Source organism: Meleagris gallopavo, chromosome Z (genome assembly GCF_905368555.1).
Source record: "Meleagris gallopavo chromosome Z, MGAL_WU_HG_1.1, whole genome shotgun sequence".
Taxonomy (NCBI): Eukaryota; Metazoa; Chordata; class Aves; order Galliformes; family Phasianidae; genus Meleagris; species Meleagris gallopavo.
In genome coordinates, this window is record NC_139435.1 from 7,980,132 (window position 1) to 8,001,847 (window position 21,716).

The 21,716-nt window shown below is 46.0% G+C and overlaps 1 protein-coding gene across 3 annotated transcripts in view; it reads right to left on the bottom strand.

The window, feature by feature from the left end:
- FAM219A (family with sequence similarity 219 member A) overlaps positions 1-21,716 on the bottom strand; it is a 98,789-nt gene that overhangs the window by 38,034 nt on the left and 39,039 nt on the right. For all 3 annotated transcript variants that reach the window (XM_085214433.1, XM_085214432.1, XM_085214431.1), the window contains exon 2: positions 3,113-3,212. In XM_085214433.1, the coding sequence (XP_085070559.1) occupies positions 3,113-3,212 (100 nt within the window). The remainder of the gene's footprint in view (positions 1-3,112; positions 3,213-21,716) is intronic.

The following is a 21,716-nucleotide window of genomic DNA, read 5'->3' on the forward strand; positions in this document are numbered from 1 at the left end:
CCAGGTAAGCTACTAAATATTTACTACCTTAACTTTGCCTAGGCTTAGAGGATTAAAAAACAATCAAAATCCTGATGAGTTTAATGTAGAAAAGACTAAAGATTGAGTTAGAAGAAAAAGAGCCAAAGCTGGGAGACATGAGCCATTAAAGTGCTTGAAACCTGCAAAGGTCGGGCATATCTTAAGAATGACAGCAGTGGGAGCTGATGTGGATTAAAGGCATATTACACTGGATGCAGACAATACCATCAGTCTCATTTTGCCCAGGTAACCTTGCACTCATCAGAGTATGGCTAAGGACAGAAAACCAATCCAAATACCATTAAATATGTGTTCACCTAATTAAAGGGGCTCAGTGTATCCACAGGCAGAGAGAGTTTTCTGAGCAGACTTTTCTCAGGAGCCCAGGCAGGAACATGCTCATCAGCTCTGCCAGATAATTCCTGCTAAGCAGGTAGATTTCACCCGCAGTGTGGTCAGTGCTGAATATTCACTGGCCAGAGTACCAGCAGGTCATGGAGGCAGCAATCCTCTGCAAGGCTGCAAAGCTCTCACATAATACAAGTTCTGGGAGTTTTCTCTTTCTGTTACTCCCACAAGAAACCAAGTGAAGCTGTTCTTACTTTCATGGTTAAGTAATCATGCTTTAATTTTCAGATGCAGCACAGACTTCACAGCTTAAGACTAACTTTTCCAGTGCTGATACCATCTGCATCAACTACTTATTTTTTTGTTTCTGATATTTACTCCCTGGAAGATTTATAAAAGACAAGCAGTTCTTTCTTTCTGTCCTAGTCTAACTAGGTTCAATATGCCAAATTCTTCTAGCTTTCTCCTGTATGACAGCCTTTCCAGATCCCTCATCTTATGTAGTTCTTATCTACACCTAGCCCATCCTGAATTCTTCTTGCTGGAACTGAGACTGTTTTACAGGACTTCATACATCTTACACATGTACACATTGCTACACTTTATCTAATGGAAAAAATGGATTCATACTCTTCTAATACCTACCCTTACCACTTTGCTAGTGGCAAATAGAATACAATTTTCCTTATACAGTAAAGCAAAAAATTCTAGCAGAAGAATTAATCGTTCTGCTGTATAGATGTTTCGAAAAAAACTGGTAAATGCTGCAGAAGTGTGACTACTCCATGTATTAGTCCATTTTAATAACTTCTTGTCTTGCAGTGATGCCATACTTTCTTATTCACTTCCAATGTACAGCAGATTGCATTTCTCCTGGCATGTTTTTTCATTTCTATTACTGCAGTTTTCATGCTTTTTCTCTATGATGTTCCTGAGACTTTGTTGTACCGAATGTCTCCCAGCTTTCTGAGCCAAATCCTGGTTTATGTGCCCTTGTTATTAATTACTTAGAAATGAAATTATTGTTGAAGAAGCTCATTAACAATCTCTTTTTCTTCTGATACCTTCTCCTTCGACAGTACCTGATGAATAACAAATTCCTACAGTTCTCAATTCACTGACTTTGCTCAAGCACTTAGTTTATAGAGCTGAAGTTACAGATCTATTTTGAATTACTTTACATTTAATTTGCAAGAATAGAACTTGTTATCTCTGAATCCAAATCTGTTTCTGACAATCAGATCTTCTATAATGTCCTCATACGTTACCAAGTCTAAAACAGCACAATTTTCAGTGACATCAGCAGATCTCTGGGGTATACTTTTATTGCCTGTAAAAGCAAGAATATCTCAGACCTATGAATAATAGTACTAACTGCCATCCAACCTGATAGCTGATGTTAAATTATCCAAAACAAATATCGCAGTAGAAATTATCTCTTAATACAGAAATATCTCAACAATACAGAATCCTTCTAGCAATGAAAAAGGATCCTGGAGGCACATGGCATGCTGGCAGTGATCATCTTTTACCAAACTGTGATCTGAACTCCCATTAACACATACTGCTGTTTTTTGCCTTCTCCTAAAAAGCAGCTGCCATTTTTGGAGTACTCCTAATGGCTACTGCAGGACAAGTATGCTGTCCCAATACACTTTTTCATATCCTCTATGAAAGGAAATCCTCTTCAAGATCTTCCATTTTGCTACATTACCTTGTTTGTACACCCAATTTTCTTTCTTCTCCTCTTTAACCACTCAATCAGCAAAGTCATTATTCAGCTACTTTATTTTCCTTTGCTGTCTGTATACCTACTTGCAAAACCCCTTTATGCACTACCATGACCATTCTGTCCAACTATTCAATTTCCAATAAACTTCACTGGAGCTCAGAGACTTTGCAAATGCTAACGAGGCTTCTTCTGCTGTTTCTTTAAGGCTCCACTTACCAATGAGGCCAACAACATTGTTTGCAGCAGTAGGTCCTTGGGTAAAACCTATTTACTTGACAAAATCTCTTCAGGACTATATAAAAATATGCACCTATGAGGAAATTTTCTAGGCTTAGATTATCATTTTTTTTTTAAATCTGAGCAAAAAGCATACCAATCCTCTGATTTGTCCTTTGTCAGGATCTTGAATCCATATGGCATAACATTGGTTAAAGCCTTGGAAACACGATGGCAACATGTGAACTGCTGTCCTCTTGTAAGAATTAGCCTGGTGAGGAAGCAGTGTATTGTGCTAAGGCATGGTACTGCTTCCAGAACTTCAGAAATACTGCACAGAAATAGCAGTGAACTATTACAAATCTGTAATTCCTCCATCTCACAGTAGCACAGCTCTGTCTTGTCCTGATAATTGTCCTAGTGTCTGATTCTTTCCCTTTTGTTTGTAGTCATGTTTTCTTTTTATAGCCTCTCTATATTCATCTTTTTTTTTTTTTTTTCCTCTTTTTCTGGCCAGTTTGATAAAATTCTCTAGGTTTGAAAAAATACACCCTTTCAAAGAAGATTTCTACCAGATCCCAAGACAGAAAGTCCTTGAATGTTTATCTATAGGTTCCCTGAGCAGTAGAATCATACTGATAAAGTGCTCTGTGAGTTTTCTGAATTGATCTGGCATGTTCAGCTGACGATTCTCACTCCTGTCTATGAGTGCAGACCTGTAAATGATTTCACTATATACCACTGTATTTCAGACTTTGGATTAAGTCTTTTCACTTTTCAACAGCAAAGACTCACCTAATTTCACTTGGAGTGGGGACGGCTTATAGTTCATGGCTACAGTCTCTCCCTCTCTTGTATCACAATCTCTGTCCGAAATAGATGCAGCGGTTGGATCCTGTTGAGACAGAAAATGAAACAAAACAGAATGGTTTAGCTAAAGATTATGCAGTCACTTCTGGACTTCTAAATGATGGTTATATAAGTCTATTCCCACTTGTGTTCAGACAGAGCACAGTATATGCTGATGTTTTAAATGGCTGAAACCTCGGGGAGAATCACAGAGTGCTGGAAGTATGTTTAGGATGTTTGAAATACCTGTGGAAACACTGGGTTTTATGTGCTGGAACAATACCAGTAATACAATATGGAAGGTGAGTCACCAGTTCAAATTCTGCCTAGCTTGGCAATAGTCCCAAGTTACTTTCATTTACACATTTACATTTTCAGCTGAGTTCAAAGTGAGCTGGCCAACCTCACAATTAGAACTAAAAAACTCATGGCCAGCTGTGTGCTTGTCCAGCTCAGAAGGAACTAGGGTTGAATGAGCAGCTGAATTTAATCTCCAGTCTAATCTCCAGTCTGTATTAGAGGACCAAAGAAGACTACGCTTATCATGTTGCACCTATTTTTGGCTAACCTGGAAGATTTAATTTCAGTATCTGTCAGCATAGCACACAACACACAGTCAACAGAATCCTCCCAAAACAAAAGTCCCCAGAACACAAAATCTACTTCATCACATCCACGTGCAGACAACTTAGTGCTGTACTCAGTGATACACTGCACCATGAAATTCATGTGAAATACCAAATCACACTACTTTAACCCTAGTCATAGAATCACAGAATACCAAGTTAGATAGGACCCAGAAGGACTCCAACTCCTAGCTCCATGCTAGGAGCTCCAAAATTCAAACTACGATTCCGAGAGCGCAGTCCAACTTCTCCTTAAACTCAGCAGCTCCGTGCCGTGCCTGCTACCCTGGGCAGCCTGCTCCACACCCACCGCCCTCTGGGGCACAGCCTTTCTCAAACCCCCAGCCCTTCTCTGTCACAGCTGATGAACGCTGATGTTCTTGACGGCGATGTGAAGCCGTGGAGGTGGATCTTACTCTAAAGGAAGAACTGATGGAGGACAGATCCACTAAATCAGCTCTGGGCAGCCAACGCAGCGCTGTGCCGCCCTATGATAGGTAACAGAAATGGGGAACTGCTCAGAAGCAGCACAGCACAACCTATTTGTGTTCTGTGACCTGTCCTTGGAAACCGCTAGTTCGAGAAAGCAGAAATACCATATATTTCAGTCACATATTTTAGAAATATAGTCGTTCAATTATGTGATTAATTCTCCCTTGTAAAGCTGTCATAGCTGTGAACAGGGTGGACAAGAAACCCTCAGCAAAACGAAGACTTATCAAACGGCAAAGAAGCCAGGGCCTGCACACAAGGCTGAATTTTTACTTTTTTTAATACTTTAGAGCCTGCACTAGGATTCCTATGTCCCCGCCCGGTTTCTAGTGCTTTGCGGGCGAGCCGCAGCGCTGACACAGCCTTGAAGCTGAACGGGGACCCTAAGGCACCGGGGCGGGAAGGAGGGGCGGGGAAGGAGCGCCGGGCAGCCCGCGACACGCAGCGAGATTTGCTGTTCTCGCGGTATTTGCGGCGGTGGCGCTCGCGGCGCTTCCCGCCGAGTTCCGCCGTAGTCGCCACGTGCTGCGGCTGCGGGCGCTGGCAGGGCCGCCCACACAGTTGCAGGTCTTCGGAGCCCTTCTGCTGCGAATTCCAAGCCCGCTGGGCCTTGCACTGCTCCTTGTGCTGCAGTTAAAATGTTTTAAATAGGCCTTTTTGTTGTTCTTCACAGCACAGGCCGGCTTCACCTCTGGGTGAGCTTTTATTGCTCAAATTTCCATGCTGCAGTGACGGACAGCATTGCTGCAGTCGCCCTGCAGCGTCCAGCGTCACTTCCAGTGCCTGCACACCTTTCACCCATACAGCACAAGAAGATGGCCAGGCAGTCAAGTCAGCCTCCTACTTTGCCTCGTTTGACTTTGAACATTTTGGAATTGCTTGCAGCTGTGCTCTGTAGAGGAGATCCTATATAGGATATCACTGGGGAGCCAGGTTTTCTCTCTCCAATTGAACCGTGTGGACCTTTCTTTCTTCAAACCTGGGCCATAGGGTTCTCAGCCTTGGCACAGCCATGTTTTGGTCAGCATGGGACATTACTAGAATGGCATGACCATAGCTGCCTGCTGTCCTGGATGCCTCTCTGCCTTTTCTTCTGATCACAAGAGGAGGAGGCTGAGAGGCATATCCTAGTCTCCCTAGAAATAGGGGGATCTTGCAGCCAAAACCCCAGTTGCTGAGTAGTTTGGGCTTCTAAAAGTAGAGAAGATGAGTTTTATTAGAGTGGTCTGCCTGCAAACGTGTGGGAGGCAGTCAGGAGTTGCTTCAGTAAAAGGTGTGGGACCCTCCTCCCACTAACAAGCTCTGGCTTCTCAGGAGTAGCAGGAGCCTGGAACTGATGGACACTGATGTCTGATGGTGACGTGGAGCCCATGGAGATGGATCCGCTTCTGGATGAAGAAGTCATCTAAGTGGATCCACCATCATCAGGGCTGGACAGGAGCCATAGCACTGTGTCTGATAGAAAACGTAGCTGCATCCATCAGAGACATGCCAGGGGCTCTCAAGTTCCATCTGGATAGACAAGCTCACTGAGCAGGTTTTGGTCATGTGCACGTTTCCTTCTCCTTCAAAACTAGTGCACCTCTCTAGGCCTCTCAGCCCCAGCACAGCCATGTTTTGGTCAGCATGAGACATTCTTAGAATCCAGAGGGCAGAGGCCCTGGCTTTCTGCAGTGACTGCTTAACCTTCTGAGCCCTTGAAAACAGGGGAACCCTACATCTGGGGTTTCTACTGCTGATCTGTCTCTACCTTCATAAGCAGAATACTCTGAGGAAGGAAGAGTGTTACAAGAGATCTGCTCACCTACCTTTGGGAGGCAGGAACTTTCTCAAACAGAGGAGGTCACACCCTCCTTCCACTAATATGCTCTGGCTTCTTGGGAGCACCAGTGACCTGGAGCTGATGGATTCTGATGTCTCTGATGGTGATATGGAGCCCACAGAGATCCCCTTCTGGAGGAAGAAGTGGAAGATGGCCCCACCATCATCATGGCTGGGCAGGCACCACCATGCTGTGTCTGCAGTCAGACATATCTGTGTCCATTTGTGGTGCACCAGGAGCTCTGCAGCTCCCCTGAAACATCCAACTCGTTTCTACCACTGAGAATCTCACAAATTCACTGTCAACTGGGAAAAGTTCCATCTCCATCAGCTCCTATGACCTTTTCTTCCCTATCCCCCACACGTCCTTCCCCAAGACTTGGAGTTTCTGTTGCACTGAGCCCTAAGGAAGAGGGCAGGATGGGGACTCTGTGCTGCTGCAATGGGGCAACAGGTGGGCAGTACATGGTCTGAGTTCCCTGCAAACACCAGGCGGGATTAACCTTACAGAACTCCCAGTTTTTTAAAGTCCTTTATTGCAAATTTGAAGTCCATTGGACCTATCTGGATTTAGCACCATTGCTTTCCTTATGTGTTCTTGCCTACAATCTATGAACTGTACTGCACATGGCACACATATATATACATATATAGTATATAAATGCTTATTTATAATAGGTAGAGCTTAAACAGGAAAACAAACATTTAGTACTAGGTTCACTTAGTACTAGGTATCTGAAAAAGCTATCACTGTAAAGAAAGGGAACAAAGCATCAAAATATAAATACTATATATGTATAATAAGTAGTACTCCAAACTGGCTAATTAACATTGCCAATTTCTGAGTTTCTGCAATACTGGTGGTAGGTGCATGGTTGGACTGGATGATTGTGGAGGTCTTTTCCAACCTTTGTATTTTTATGATTCTGCGTACCCTGAGCATGAGCATTCTCCTTGCTTCTGTGTACACTTCATGCACTTGTTTCTGTAGCAAAGCTATGCAGAGAAACGTTTACATCACTATTTAGCCTTTTGCTACAAGCACACTGGTACTCACTGTGTGCTTTCCCTGCTGGAATTCACCTTGTGATTTTATGTTTTTCTACAAGCCTTCCTTAGATTAGGCACTCAGCTCAGACCCCATTGTGTGTTGCAGCTATGTAGCGTGACTAGTCCCAAGCCAGATGATGTGATTTCCCAGCACACAGTGCTCCTAGGTAAAAGTAAGGTGCAGAGATGTGGTTGCACGGCTTTCAAAATCGCTCTGGGAATTTAGTGTATTTTAGGTGGCTTCTTTTCTTTAAATCCTGAAATGTCCTTATGTCTTTTCTTCTTAGCTATTCTTTCTTCAAGCTATTGCAGGACAGAGTTTAATCAGTGTTTGCTCTCCACATGCTCACAGCTGAATTGGGCATAGGAAGGCCAGCATTTGAGCAGTGAGGCAATTCCTTACTAGTTTGTTTTTCTTCTATGGGCTTGACGCAGAGGACCTTGAAAACTTTGCCTTCCTGCTAGGTAGAGCTGTGTTCTGCACTGTGTACAGTGTGCCATGTGTGAACATAAGAAATTACTTTCAGCAAACCTTCGTGGTGCAGAATTAGTGGGAATCCTCAGTATACAGGGGCATGGGGAGATGCTGAAAACATTTTAAACTTAAATCAGGGAGTTAAGAATATGGTATGTTCAGTAGGGTTTTTATTGTTTCTCTGTTCGCCTCACTCCCCTTTATTTTTGCAGTACTTAGTATGAAGCTGCACCTGCATCTGCCATAATGCGCAAAGTCAGCAGTCTTTTTACTCTCACTGCTTGCCTCTTCTAATAAGCCCACGCTGACTACAGGTTGAAATGACCCCCAAAAGCCAGCAAACAACAGTGGTACACCCTGAGCAATAGAGCTGGCACAAACCACCCTTGAAGGACCTTTGGATATGCAGCTTCTTTTCCTTCCGCTGCAGTCAACATCTCTAACATCTTGCAAGCTTTGGCAAACTGCCTTCCACTTCATGATGGAGGGCCTGCCCAGAAATGCAGGGAGTGCTTGAGCCTGCTGCTGCCTGGGAGGATGGGAGGGATGCCACCTGCATGAGGTGCAAGCAGGTGGATGAGCTGCTCAGCTTGGTGGTGGAGCTTAGGGAGGAGGTTGAGAGATTAAGAACCATCAGAGAGTGTGAGAGGGGGATAGACTGGTGGTGTGACTCTGTGCAAGAAAGAAGCAGAGATCACAACCCCCAAACTGTAGTGGACCCTCTCCCTTGCCATGGTCAAACTGAGAGAGCCAACTTGAGAAGAGAAGAGGAATGGCAGCAGGTCCTAGCTCAGCGACACAGGCAATGCCTGTCCCGACCTACCTCGGTCCTCCAGGTGCCTCTGTGTAATAGGTTTGAAGCCCTGAAACTGGAGGGTGGGGTGGCTGAGAATCAGGTGGAAGGACTGCCTCCAAGCTTTTCTAAGGAGAGGCGATCGGCTCCACATTTGAAGACAGTAAAGAAAGGAGGGTGATAGTCATAGGTGACTCCCTTCTAAAAGGAACTGAGGGCCCAATATGTTGGCCTGCCCCTATCCATAGGGAATTTTATGCTGCCCCCCTAGGGCCTGGATCAGGGATATTTCTAGAAAACTTCCTAGTCTGATTATTGCCCCTCTGATTATTGCCCTCTATTGATAGTCCAGGCTGGCAGTGATGAGGTTGCTGACAGAAGCCTGAGAAGTATAAAAAATGATTTTAGGGGACTGGGGAAGTTAGTTAATGGAGCAGGCATACAAGTAGTATTTGCCTGCATTCCTGCGGTGGCGGGGAAGGACACTGAGAGGAGCAGGAAAACCAACCTTATAAACACATAGCTGGGAGGCTGGTGCAAACGCAAAAATTTTGGTTCTTTGATCATGGGACGGTCTACTCGGCACCTGGTATGAAGGCTGCTGATGGGTATCACCTATCCCAAAGGGGAAACAGATCCTTGCCCAGGAGTTGGCGGGACTTGTAGAGAGGGCTTTAAACTATATATGAAGGGGAAGGGGATAAAACCAGGCTTGCTAGAAATGAGCCTTGGGGACCGGTAATGGGATTGGGATTGAGGCAAGGGGCTCAGTTGAAGTCCATCTACACCAATGCATGCAGCATGGGCAACAAAAAAGAAGAGTTGGAAGCCATTGTGCGACAAGCTAACTATGTCTTAATTGCAATTACAAACATGGTGGGACTGCTCCCATGACTGGAATGCTGCAATGGCTGGCTACAAACTCTTCAGGAAGGACAGGCAAGGAAGGAGGGTGGTGGCATGGCTCTCTATATTAGGGAGTGCTTTGATGTTATTGAGCTTGAGGCTGGGGATGATAAGGTTGAAGAATCCTTATGTGTAAAGATCAGGGGAAGGGCTGACAAGGCAGACTTCCTGGTGGGCATCTGCTACAGACTGCTGAACCAGGATGAAGAGATAGGAGTTCTACAAGCAGCTGGAAGAAGCTGTGCAATCGTCAGCCCTTGTACTGATGGGGGACTTTAACTTCCCCAACATATGCTGGGAATACAACACAGTGCAGAAGCAGCAGTCTAGGCTGTTTCTGGAGTGTGTGGAGGATAATTCTCTGACCCAGCTGGTGAGAGAGCTGGCGAAAGGAGCTGCCCCGCTTGGCCTGCTGTTTGCAAACAGAGAAACTCTGGTGGGAGATGTGGAGGTCGGGGGCTGTCTTGGACAGAGTGACTATGAAATGGTAGAGTTCTCGATTCTTGGTGGAGCCGGGAGGGGGGAACAGCAAAACTACAACGTTGGAGTTCCAGAGGGTGGAGTTTGAATTTATTCAGAAGGCTAGTAGGGAGAATCCCCTGGGTTTCACTCTTAGAGAGTAAAGGGGTCCAGGATGGCTGGTCACTCTTCAAGAAGGAAGTCTTAAAGGTGCAGGAGCTGGGTGTTCCCCTGAGCCACAAAATGAGCTGGTGGGGAAGAACGCCAGCGTGGATGAACAGAGAGCAATTCTTGAAGCTTCAGGAGAAAAAGAGAATCTACCTCCTGTGGTAGAAGGGATAGGCGACTCAAAAAGAGTACAGAGAAATTGTTAAGATGTGTAGAGAGAAAATCAGAAAGGCAAAAGCCCAGCTTGAATTCAACCTGGTCACTGGGGTAAAAAGGAACAAGAAACCCTTTTACAAATACATCAATGGTAAGAGAAAGACTAAAGAGAATCTTCATTCTTTACTGATGTGGCTGGGAATGTGACCACTGAGGACAAGGAAAAGGCAAAGGTTCTGAATGCCTTCTTTACATCTGTCTTTAAAGGTCACACCAGTAATCCTCAGGGTACTCCACTCTCTGACCTGGTAGTCTCGACTGGAGTGCGGACAGAACTCCCCACAATTCGGGAGGACACAGTCAGAGACCTACTGCTCCAGCTGGACTGTCACAAGTCCATGGGGCCAAATGGGATTCACCCAAGAGTGCTGAGGGAACTGGCGGAGGTGATAGCCGAGCTGCCTGCCATTACCTATCAGTGCTCCTTGTTGACTGGTGAGGTCCCAGAACACTGGAGGCTTGCCAGCGTGACTCCCATCTACAAGAAGGGTTGTAAGGAGGATCCGAGGAACTACAGGCCTGTTAGCCTGACCTATGTGCCAGGGAAAGTTATGGAGCAGATTGTCTTGAGGGAGATCACACGGCATGTGCGGGATAACCAGAGGATAAAGCCTACCCAGCGTGGGTTCACAAAGGGCAGATCCCGCTTGACCAACCTGATCTCCTATGATCTAGTGACTCATCTGGTAGATGAGGGAAAGGTTATTGATGTAGTCTACCTAGACTTCAGCAAAGCCTTTGACACTGTCTCCCACAGTATTCTCCTGCAGAAGTTGGCAGCCTATGGCTTGGACAGGTACGCTCTTGGATGGATAAGGAACTAGCTGGAAGGCCGGGCCCAGAGAGTGAATGGAGCTAAATCCAGTTGGTGACCTGTCACGAGTGGTGTTCCCCAGGGGTCGGTGCTGGGGCCTGTGCTCTTCAGTATCTTTACTGATGACCTGGATGAGGGCATTGAGTGCATCCTCAATAAGTTTGCAGATGACACCAAGTTGGCTGGAAGTGTCAATCGGCCTAGGGGTAGTGAGGCCCTACAGAGGGATCTGGACAGGCTGGATAGCTGGGTTGAAGCCAATGGGATGAGCTTCAACAAGGCCAAATGCCTGGTCCTGCACTTCGGCCGCAACAACCCCAGGCAACACTACAGGCTTGGGGCGGAGTGGCTGGAAGACTGCATAGAGAAAATGCACCTGTGGGTATTGATTGGTGCTCAGCTGAACATGAGCCAGCAGTGTGCCCGGGTGGCCAAGAAGGCCAATGGCATCCTGGCTTGCATCAGGAATGGTGTTGCCAGCAGGAGCAGGGAAGTGATTGTCCCCCTGTACTCGGCTCTGGTCAGGCCGCACCTCGAGTACTGTGTCCAGTTTTGGGCCCCTTAATGCAAGACAGACATTGAGGCCCTGGAGTGGGTTCAAAGAAGGGCAACAAAGCTGGTGAGGGGTCTGGAGCACAGGCCTTATGAGGAGCGGCTGGAGGAGCTGGGATTGTTCAGTGTGGAGAAGAGGAGGCGCAGGGGAGACCTTACTGCTCTCTGTAACTACCTGAAGGGAGGTTGTAGTGAGCTGGGGGTCGGCCTCTTCTCTCGTGTAACTGGTGGTAGGACTAGAGGGAATGGCTTCCAGCTGCACCAGGGGAGATTTAGGCTGGACGTTAGGAAATACTACTTGTCTGACAGATTGGTCAGGCTCTGGAATGGGCTGCCCAGGGAGGTGGTGGAGTCACCGACCCTGGAGGTGCTCAAGGAACGGTTGGATTTTGTGTTGAGGGACATGGTCTAGTGAGTACTATTGGTGATAGGTGGATGTTTGGACTGGATGATCTTGTAGGTCTTTTCCAACCTTGGTGATTCGGTGATTCTGTGATTTTGTGATGACTGCTATGGGATCCCAGTGCATGAGGATGGGAATGGTAGATGCAGTTTCTGTGGCTGCCAGCTGCCATAATGAACAGAGATGGTTACTGAAATGTCTCCATGTACCCACCCTTCCCAACCCTTGACGCAGTTCTACATTCTATTCTCTGTTGGAAATTGTCAGTAGGTGAAACATGATGATCTGGCTGCTCAGGAATGCCATCCATTAGCTTTATGTCTCTTCAATATTATAAGCCTGCTGTCTTCTACCCAACTTACGGATACTGGAAGTCTTGGTACCAATGCATGTGTAACAGCCTATGAATGGATGCTTGCAGCCTAGCAGATTGCTGCTATCTGCTGCTGTCCATGTACAATACATAGGCAAACAAGGCAAACAAATGCTAACAAGAAAGGACAGGCTCAAGTAATCTGATTTTTTTTCAACATTAGACATAGAATTCAAAAATTTGATGTTCCATGTATGGGAGACTGACTTAATGAGCACAATATCAAGTGAGAACCACATGTACTCAAAACAAAGGGCCTAAATTCGGGTCACTGAGAAGTTTATCACTCCCATCCCAGATTTCACAGAGGGGATATATGGCAGGAATGTAAGTTGCAAACCTCAAAGAAGAGTCTTTCATGCCCTCTGTATCCCTCAGTTCTGAAGCCTCTTATTTCAAGAAAGATATAATCCCCTCAGCTCTTCTACAGATGAAAACTTGAAGGTAAAACCATCTGGAAACACTAGAACAATGGTTTTTGTTCAGGAAAGAACGGGGAACACTAAGGAGTCAAATAGTAGCTCTCTGCAGATAGAACAAAGGACTGCTGCAGAGAAAAAGAATGGAGGTTTTTTTTCTCATGTTTCTGATCAATAGAACAAGAAATAGCTGCTTTATGCTTCAGCAGAATTGCAAGGAAATATCAGGGAAAAGTGCAGAGGTAAGGCTAAGGCTGCATATTTGCCTTGCAAAGTTGTGGAATACCCGCTAGTGGAGAATTTTAAGCACAGGTTTGATGTAGATCTGTTAAATAGGAAGTCAACAGAACTGATGTGGATTGAGAGCAACTTAATCTGGATTTGGAGTAAGGCACTAAGACCTGAGCTTCTTTGGTTCCTTTCAGCACTCCTTCCTAGGCACCTCAGTTTGTTAGTCTTGCTCAACTGCTTGATCCTTTTCCTTCTTTATGAGTCCAGATTCTAAAGAAGGGTTTGGAAAAATTGTCTAGAGGATTCTCACATGTATGAAATATGAAACAGAAAAACACAGGAACTGTCTTCTTGAGTCAGACTAGAGGACCAGGCATGTCAGTATTAAATTACAAAAAATTAATAAAACAGATGTTTGAAAGAGCAAAACACAACATGGTTGGTAGGAGTAGGTTGCTATCACAGAATCACTAGAGTTGTAGGAGTTGGAAGGGACTTCCAGAGATCATTGTGACCCATTAGGGAAAATTAAGTTGTGATAATGGCTCTGAGGCTTTGTGGTTTATCTGGCTTACAGCAGTCAGCATTCGGGTGACAAAGCAACAGATGCAGCAGTCAGTAGTGCAGTGAAGCTGAACAAAGCCAAAGTATCCCCACTCCAGCGTTATTGCTCAGGGCATCAAGGGTGTGCTACTGGGTCAAGGAACAAGGTGTGCAAATGCACACCCTGCGTTTGTCCTGTGCACAAGAAAAAAATGGTGGTGCTCTATGCTTGGCTTAGAAAGTGTGTAAACTCCTTAAACAGTGAAGTGCGATGCTGGTGCCAGGACACAGAGCTAAGCCTGGATACCCCTAGCAGTCATGCATCCAGGCTGGGGAATGCAATGCTTCAGTGCACTCTGGCTGTTGCTCTTCAGCTTTTCTGGCACACATCTCAGAGGGGATGACAGGAGCTGTATGTCCTCAGGCTTTGACCTCTTTCCAGCTGCCCTTCAGATGCTTGGCACTGCTTCTAGCCGCTCATTCCCACATCCTTCTAGAGAGGAAAGGAGCCTGCTTCTAACTCAGATGCATTTAGGCAGAAAACCAGTTTCCTGGGAAGGAGAAGTTATCCAGACTTCCTTAACTACTTCCAAGGGCCACTTCTCTCTGGGTGAGCCAGAGGAAAACATGATTTTTTTAAGCCTGACAGGTTGAAGGAATTCACTCCATGCTCACACAGTGACCAGAGCAGAAGGCTCCTAACACATCATGGTCACCACCTGTCACCCGTGTGGGCACCTGCTAAACCTGAGGCAGTAACCACTCGTATTACCAATAGACATTCTCTGCACCGAGTGAAAACAAGTGTCATTTTGGTGACACAGCAACTGATGCACTGAAATAAACTCGGATAGTTACTGACTCACTTTCAAAAAAGCAATAAACAGCAACTGTTTATTGACATTATGCTAGCTCTGCCAATGCACGAGTCACAGCACTGCTGTTTTCTGAGCGACTGCTGAATAAATCTTAGTTAAGAGTAACAAATAGGCCTGCGATATTCACTACAGGATCCAGGTTTTAAGCACAATTAGTTTACAATTATATACAATACAAATCAGCATTTGATGCAATTTTTTTCAGCAACTTGAAAAGCCTGCAGTATTAATGTTGCTGCGTGATTAAAACCTCAAGTCTTATTAATTAAACTGAACCAGAAATACATTGAATTTACATTCTGCTCTGCACACCTGCAATAGGTGAACCTCAATTCACCAGAAGGTAACAAGGAGCTTAGTTCTTTGCTTTGTTTAAAATTGGTCCAGAAGTGCCAGTCTGCCTTCCCTCAGCATGGTGATGAAAGCTCCCTGAAAACCCTGGCCACAAAAGCACTGCCTGACTTCCACGTTGAAATCTGAACAAAATGCAACAGGCAAAACATGTAAGCAGTGGAAAGTGAACAAGAAGTTTCAAATGTCTGTTTTCCTAATCAGAAATGACATTTGCAGCACAGGGAGAAACATCCCATTTTTTAGATGATGATGTATGACTAATCCTGGGAGTCCACTGTAACAGAGGAAGCACCAATTCTCTAAGTGCACCAAATGCTTTGGGAAAGCAACCGGGAGACAAGGAAGAAAAATGAGAATAATTACATGATCTCTGTTAGATTTCCCTCAGAGAAACCAGCAGCACAAGCAGCCTCCAGTCGTTTCCATCATGACAGAGTATATTTAACACCATATTTCCCTCCAGGCTCTTCTCATACACAAGCACCAGCCATTCCTATTATCACATGCATTTATAGCTTTGATATCTTGTGCTAACTTTACATGACTTAAATTGGATCATTAACATTGCAAATCAGACAAATGCCACATTGCACTCCTTACCGCCTGCAGCATTTGACAAATGGATGGTGTACAATAACTATTTAAAACCAGCTATTAACTTAGGTATGTTGTCAGGATGCTTCAGTACTAAAACATTTTGTCTATATAAAGGTTATATATATAAGAGCATTATAACTTTCATTTTGTACCTATGACTATACATCCACAGCTCTGAGAACCAACGAGGCACATGATTAAGGCAGTAAAGCACTAGTACTTTGGTAGCTGTTGCAAGAGTGAGTTTAGCAACTGGCATGTGGCCAGGAACTCAGCCCCCCACAAGTATCATAAAGATACTTTGCTTTTTAAAACTCGACTCATGAGGGAGGATATCCTCCAAATGATTAAAAATTGACATGTGTGTCAGAGCCAAAGGCACAGTGCATTTGAAGTCTGGGAGCAGTAGGTGCCTGGGCTCCTACAGGCACATCCTATTGAAAACTGCATTAGTCAGCTCCAGTGCTGCCCCTAAAGTGTGACTGAGTTCATGCTTGTAGGTGAGGGCTTCTTTCAAAGATATAACCTATCTCTTCAAGGTTTTAATGAAGCATCATCAACAGCAAAACTCTGTTTAAAAAAAAAAGCTTTTCACCACAGATATCTGTGCTTCCTCTTCAAGAACAGCCCTAACACCTTTGGCTGAGAACGTGCACAACAAGTGGTGCCATCACTGCTAAAATGCCATAGTCATAGGTATATACAGAAAGCTTGCAGATCCTCTCTTGCCCATGGCCTATCTACAGACAGCTAGGCTGTTCCAGCTGTATGTGAAGGATGAAACCAAAGCTTGCCTGTAAGAAACACTAAAAATGTTGGCTAATTCTGGCAGGTATTGCAGTGATAACAAATTCTGACAAAAATGTCCCAGCACAATACAAATAACAATAGTGGAGCCCTGTTCAAATGATGTAAGATCCCTCTAACACCATGGAGATTGAAAAATCACCTCCACAGGCCATGAACTGGATTCATCATGGCAGATCCTGCATCAGTAGGCTTCTAGAGCCTCTGGCTGTAAGAACAATAGCAGGAAAAGGCTGGGTCAGCTCAACATCCGTACCTTTTACAGACCAAGGGCTCCAATCCACTGTTCAATGTCACAGTTACTACTAACATACCTCTGGGGCCATCTGTTCTCAGGTTAGTAGTCAGGACATTTTTTCATAGAAAGGCAGCAGATTTTTACATGTTCAATTCCTATACATGTAAGATGAATGAGGTCTTGCTTTTTGCTCTGGAATACCACTGGCACTTTTAATTCATTTCCTTACATTTTTTTTCTGAGCTGCTTGATTGCTTCTCCTGTTCACTTCCCTAGCAATCGTTCCTTGTCCTGCCATACTCTTGCCCCTAGTAAATCTCCTCTCCTGGAGGGCTGTGCATACTCCTTCCAGGATGTCTTCACTGCACACCTACTCTCTGCCAGATCTACTCTGACCCAAGACACCTCATGCAGGCTGCCTGCTGTCTCAGAAGCTAAATTTGCACATCTCCATTATTCAGCCATTTAAGAAATCTAAAAACCGAGGCTATTCCAGTGTGACCTAAACAGTGAATAGCTGTCCAAAGCTCACCCTCCAACACACTTCTCAGACTGCGGACAGGAGAAGATCTCAATGGTGACTGCAACCCTGTCCAGAGCAGGGGACTCTGCCAGCCCTTACCCATAGCTTGTACCTAGAATCAGAATGGTTTAGATTGGAAGGGGTACCTTTAAGATCACCTCGTTCCAGCCCCCAGCTGTAGTGGACACCACCCACTAGACCAGGTTGCTTAAAGCCCCATCCTGCCAGGGAGGGGGCATCCACAGCCTCTCCGGGCTATGGATGTGTTTCCAGTGTCTCACAGCTCTCATACTAAAGAATTTCTTCCTAATATCTTGTCTAAATCTTTCTGTTTGAAGCCATTTCCCCACTTTCTGTTGCTACATGCCTTTATAAAAAATCCTTCCCCAGCTTTCCTGTAGGCCCTCTTCATGTACTAGAAGGCTGCTATAAGGTGTTCCCAGAGCCTTCTCTTCTCCAGGCTTAAGAGCCCCAGCTCTCTCAGCCTGTCCCTGTGGGGGAGGTGCTGCAGCCCTCTGATCATTGTTGTGGCCCTCCTCTGGACCAGCTCCAACAGTTCCACATCATTCTTGTGTTGGGGGCTGCACAACTGGATGCAGTACTCCAGGTGGGGTCTCACGAGAACAGAGCAGAGGGGCAGAATCACCTACCTTGATCTGCTGGTCATTACTCTCTTGATGCAGCCCAGGATATGGTTGGCCTTCAGGGCTGCAAATGCACATTGCTGGCTCATGGTGAGTCTTTTATCAACTGACGGTCCCAAATCCATCACCTCAGGGATGCTTTCAAGCCATTCTCTGCCCAGCCTGTATTTGTGCTTGGGATTGCCCTGACCCAGGTCAGGATGTTACACTTGGCCTTGTTGTACTTCATGAGGATGGTATGGACCCACCCCTCCAGCCTGTCCAGGTCCCTCTGGATGGCATCCCTTCCCTCCAGCATGTCAGCTGCACCACTCAGCTTGGTGTTGACTGCAAACTTGCTGACTCGATCCCACTGTCCATGTTGCCTACAAAGATGTTGGTATCAATCACTTCATCTTTATTTTCCATGTCCCTTAGCAGAACCTTCAGGGGGATCTGCTCCATGGTCTTGCCAGGAACAGAGGTGAGACTGGCCTGCAGTTTCCTCCCCCAGTGCTGTGCCTTGCCCCATTGCACAGACTGAAGTCTCAGCTAGGAGTCTGGTGGGCAACAGCTGTGAGTTTTGAAGGGCAGCACATAGAAGCACTACTCTTGTTTTCACCTCACCATGCTTTTTTTTCAAAGCCTTCACCACAGTGTCCTGAGTACAACCCAAGAGGTCACTTGCCTTGCCTGAAAAGGTAAATCCTAGCATGAAAAACTTGTTTTCTTTCCACTAGCACAGAAAACAAAGCTGCCAAGCAGAGTGCTTAGCAGCCGAAAAAGCTCTTCAGCATAGCGCTTTGAACTTGTCCCAAGAAATGGAGAGCTCAATCATCAGATTTCCATATTTATAAGGAGAGAGTTTCTGTTTAGCCAAGCCTGTGACAGAAATAACCCTGCGAACAGGAGCAGAAGCAGCAGCACAGCAAACACGTCTGAGGGGCGGGGATGTGAAAGCCAAGGCAGATCTCTGGCAGTTCTACCTCGGTATGGCTCTCCAGTCACACACAAGAAAGGCACAAAACATTTTGGTGTCTAAAATAAGAGCCCACCTCACCCCAATGCCTGTGTCTCTGTTATTGAGTAGCAGCTGGGAAATACAGATTCTCCTCTAATCTCAGCTCTCCTGTCACTCTTGTATTAGAAGCATATTCCTTACGTGACTAACTGGGGAAATAGAGATAAAGGCATAGCTGACTTAAAGAGAAACTGCTGATTTTTATGAAAAGGTTATAAATTATTCTGTCTCCAAAGACAGAGATGCTTCCTCCCCTCTCATTCCTGGAAAAATGCAAAATTAAGATCTCTGAAGAAAAAACGGTTTTTATTCCCAGAAGTGGCAGCTCTCATCTCCTCCCTTATTGAAACCAGTGGCACTAAGCTGGCTTTATGTTCCCCCTGCTTACTGCAGGACTGCAGTTTATTAGCTGTAAGGGCCAGGACAGCATGCCAGCCCATTGCTGCAGCCGGGGCTGGGCTCAGTGAGGTGCTCAATAGCAGCAGTGCTGCCAGAGGCTGCAGATGGAAAGCAACAAGGGTGGATGGGGTTTTAGCATACTGAGCTTTCAGCCGGTGGCATGCAAAATGCCAGCCACATTCCTGACTGTCCCTTGAGAGCATCTGAAGATATTTAGTTATCTTTCACATAGTGCAGCAGACTGAACAAGGACTAGAGTATGTCTTAAATACTGAGTTAAATCCAACTTGGCAGAAGCTATTTGAAATAAAGGCAGACAGACACCATTTAATATTTTAAAGAGAAGTTTGTTTCTCTCCATGCTTTCTGTAATGGAATTGGTCTCCATCCGATGCTTGTCTCCTCACCTTCCATGGACTGTGCCAGAAAGAGATATCACACCAGACAGTTTCCGCCTCACTTCTCCATTGAAGACAGCTCCTTTATCAGCCTAAATCAAGCCATCTGTCCCCAGGCCCCCTTCGAAGCAATGCAGCAGATTGGAGAGGAAACATCACACAAGGTGGGACTAAAAGGTCAAGGAAGATCCTTCCCAGCACAAAAAGCCAAATGAGATCCCCTCCCTTCGGCAATGTGGAGAAGCTGTTTAGCTGGAAAGGGAAAGGGAAGGGTGAGCACAGCCATCTGTACTCCTGGATAAGCTCACTGGCACCTGCTGCTTACTTACCTCCCAGTGGGTGGCTGCCCCTGGAAGGCTAAAGCCCTGCACAGGGCTCCAGAAAGCCCTGTTAGAGGCAGGCTGCTGCAAGACACCGAGGGTTTTGCCTGCTTTGCTCAATAAGCATAACAGCCACTCATTTGGAGTTCTCTTCGTTTGCCAAACATCTATTCATTGGGCCAAAATTTTACATTCTGGACAGCACCTGATTTTATTTTTTTAAGTGTATTTACATGTAATGTAATACTTTTTTGTTGTTGCTGTTGGAGTAGTGTGCTGGGAATGTATTTTGTCTTTCCCTTATCACCTTCCCTGCTGGGTGACATCCCTCTCAGCAACTGCAGCATGAGGGTGATGAGGGCAGGGGACTGGCAGGGGGATGTCCTGAAGGAAGAGAGGCAGTGTCTGTTGGGAGGATGTGAACTGCAGTGTCTGCAGTGTCGTCCCTGCCACCCTCAGGAAAGAATGGCTGGAGACCTGTGTAGATGAGCAAGGAGCTCATGTACAAACTCAAAGGGAAGAAGAAGGTCCATGAAATGTGGAAAAAGGGTCTGACCACTTGGGAAGAATATAGGAATGTTGTCAGGGCCTGCAGGGATATGATGAGGAAGGCTAAAGCCCGCCTGGAATTGAATCTTGCAAAGGTGGTAAAGGATAATAAAAAAGGCTTTTTAAAGTATGTTAACAGTAAAAGGAAGACTAGGGAGAATGTGACTCCCCTACTGAGTGAGGGGGGTGTTCTGGTAATGGGGTGTGCAAGGCAATTGATACTGTCTCCCACATCATCCTTATAACAGAACTGAGGAAGTGTGGGATAGACGAGTGGACAGTAAGGTGGGTTGAGAACTGGCTGATGGCAGAGTGCAGAGGGTCATCGTTGGCGGTGCAGAATCCAGTTGGAGACCTGTAACTAGCGGTGTTCCTCAGGGGTCAGTGCTGGGTCCGGTCTTGTTCAGCATCTTCATCAATGACCTTGATGAGGGGATAGTGGCCACCCTCAGCAAGTTTGCTGATGATACGAAGTTGGGAGGATTGGCTGACACGCCTGAAGGCTGTGCTGCCATTCAGCGAGACCTGGACAGGCTGGAGAGCTGGGCAGGAAGAAACCAGATGAGGTTCAACAAAAGCAAGTGTAGGGTCTTACACCTAGGGAGGAAGAATTGCATGCACCAATACAGGCTGGGGGATGAGCTGCTGGAGAGGAGCTCTGCAGAGAGGGACCTGGGCGTCCTGGTGGACGACAGGTTGGCCATGAGCCAGCAGTGTGCCCTCGTGGCCAAAAAGGCCAATGGCATTCTGGGGTGCATTAAGAAGAGCGTGTCCAGCAGGTCGAGGGAGGTGATCCTCCCCCTCTACTCTGCCCTGGTAAGGCCTCATCTGGAGTACTGTGTCCAGTTCTGGGCTCCCCGGTACAAAAAAGACAGGGATCTCTTGGAAAGAGTCCAGCGGAGGGCCACAAAGATGGTGAAGGGCCTGGAGCATCTCCCCTATGAAGAAAGGCTAAGTGAACTGGGTCTGTTTAGCCTTGAGAAAAGACGACTGAGAGGGGACCTGATCCAGGTTTATAAATATCTGAGGTGTGGCGGCCATAGCGGTGAGGCCAGTCTCTTTTCAGTGGTACGTGGAGACAGGACGAGGGGAAACGGACATCAGCTGCAGCATAGGAAGTTCTGCACAAATGTGCTCAAGAACTTCCTTATGGTGAGGGTGATGGAGCACTGGAACAGGCTGCCCAGGGAGGTTGTGGAGTCTCCTCTGGAGATGTTCAAGATCTGCCTGGAAGCCTACTTGTGCGACCTGGTGTGGGGAACCTGCTTTGGCAGGAGGGTTGGACTCAATGAGCTCTGGAGGTCCCTTCCAACCCCTACAATTCTGTGATTCTGTGATTCTGTGAACTGCACTGGGAAAGGTGGGAGAAAAGGAGGGGATGGGTGGCCACGAGGAGCTGAAGGATATTCCTGGACAAGCAGATCCAAGAAAACAAAGAAGAGACAGTGTGGGAACAGCAAATATACCACTGCTATTATTTCCCCAGCAGGAACCTGACTGTC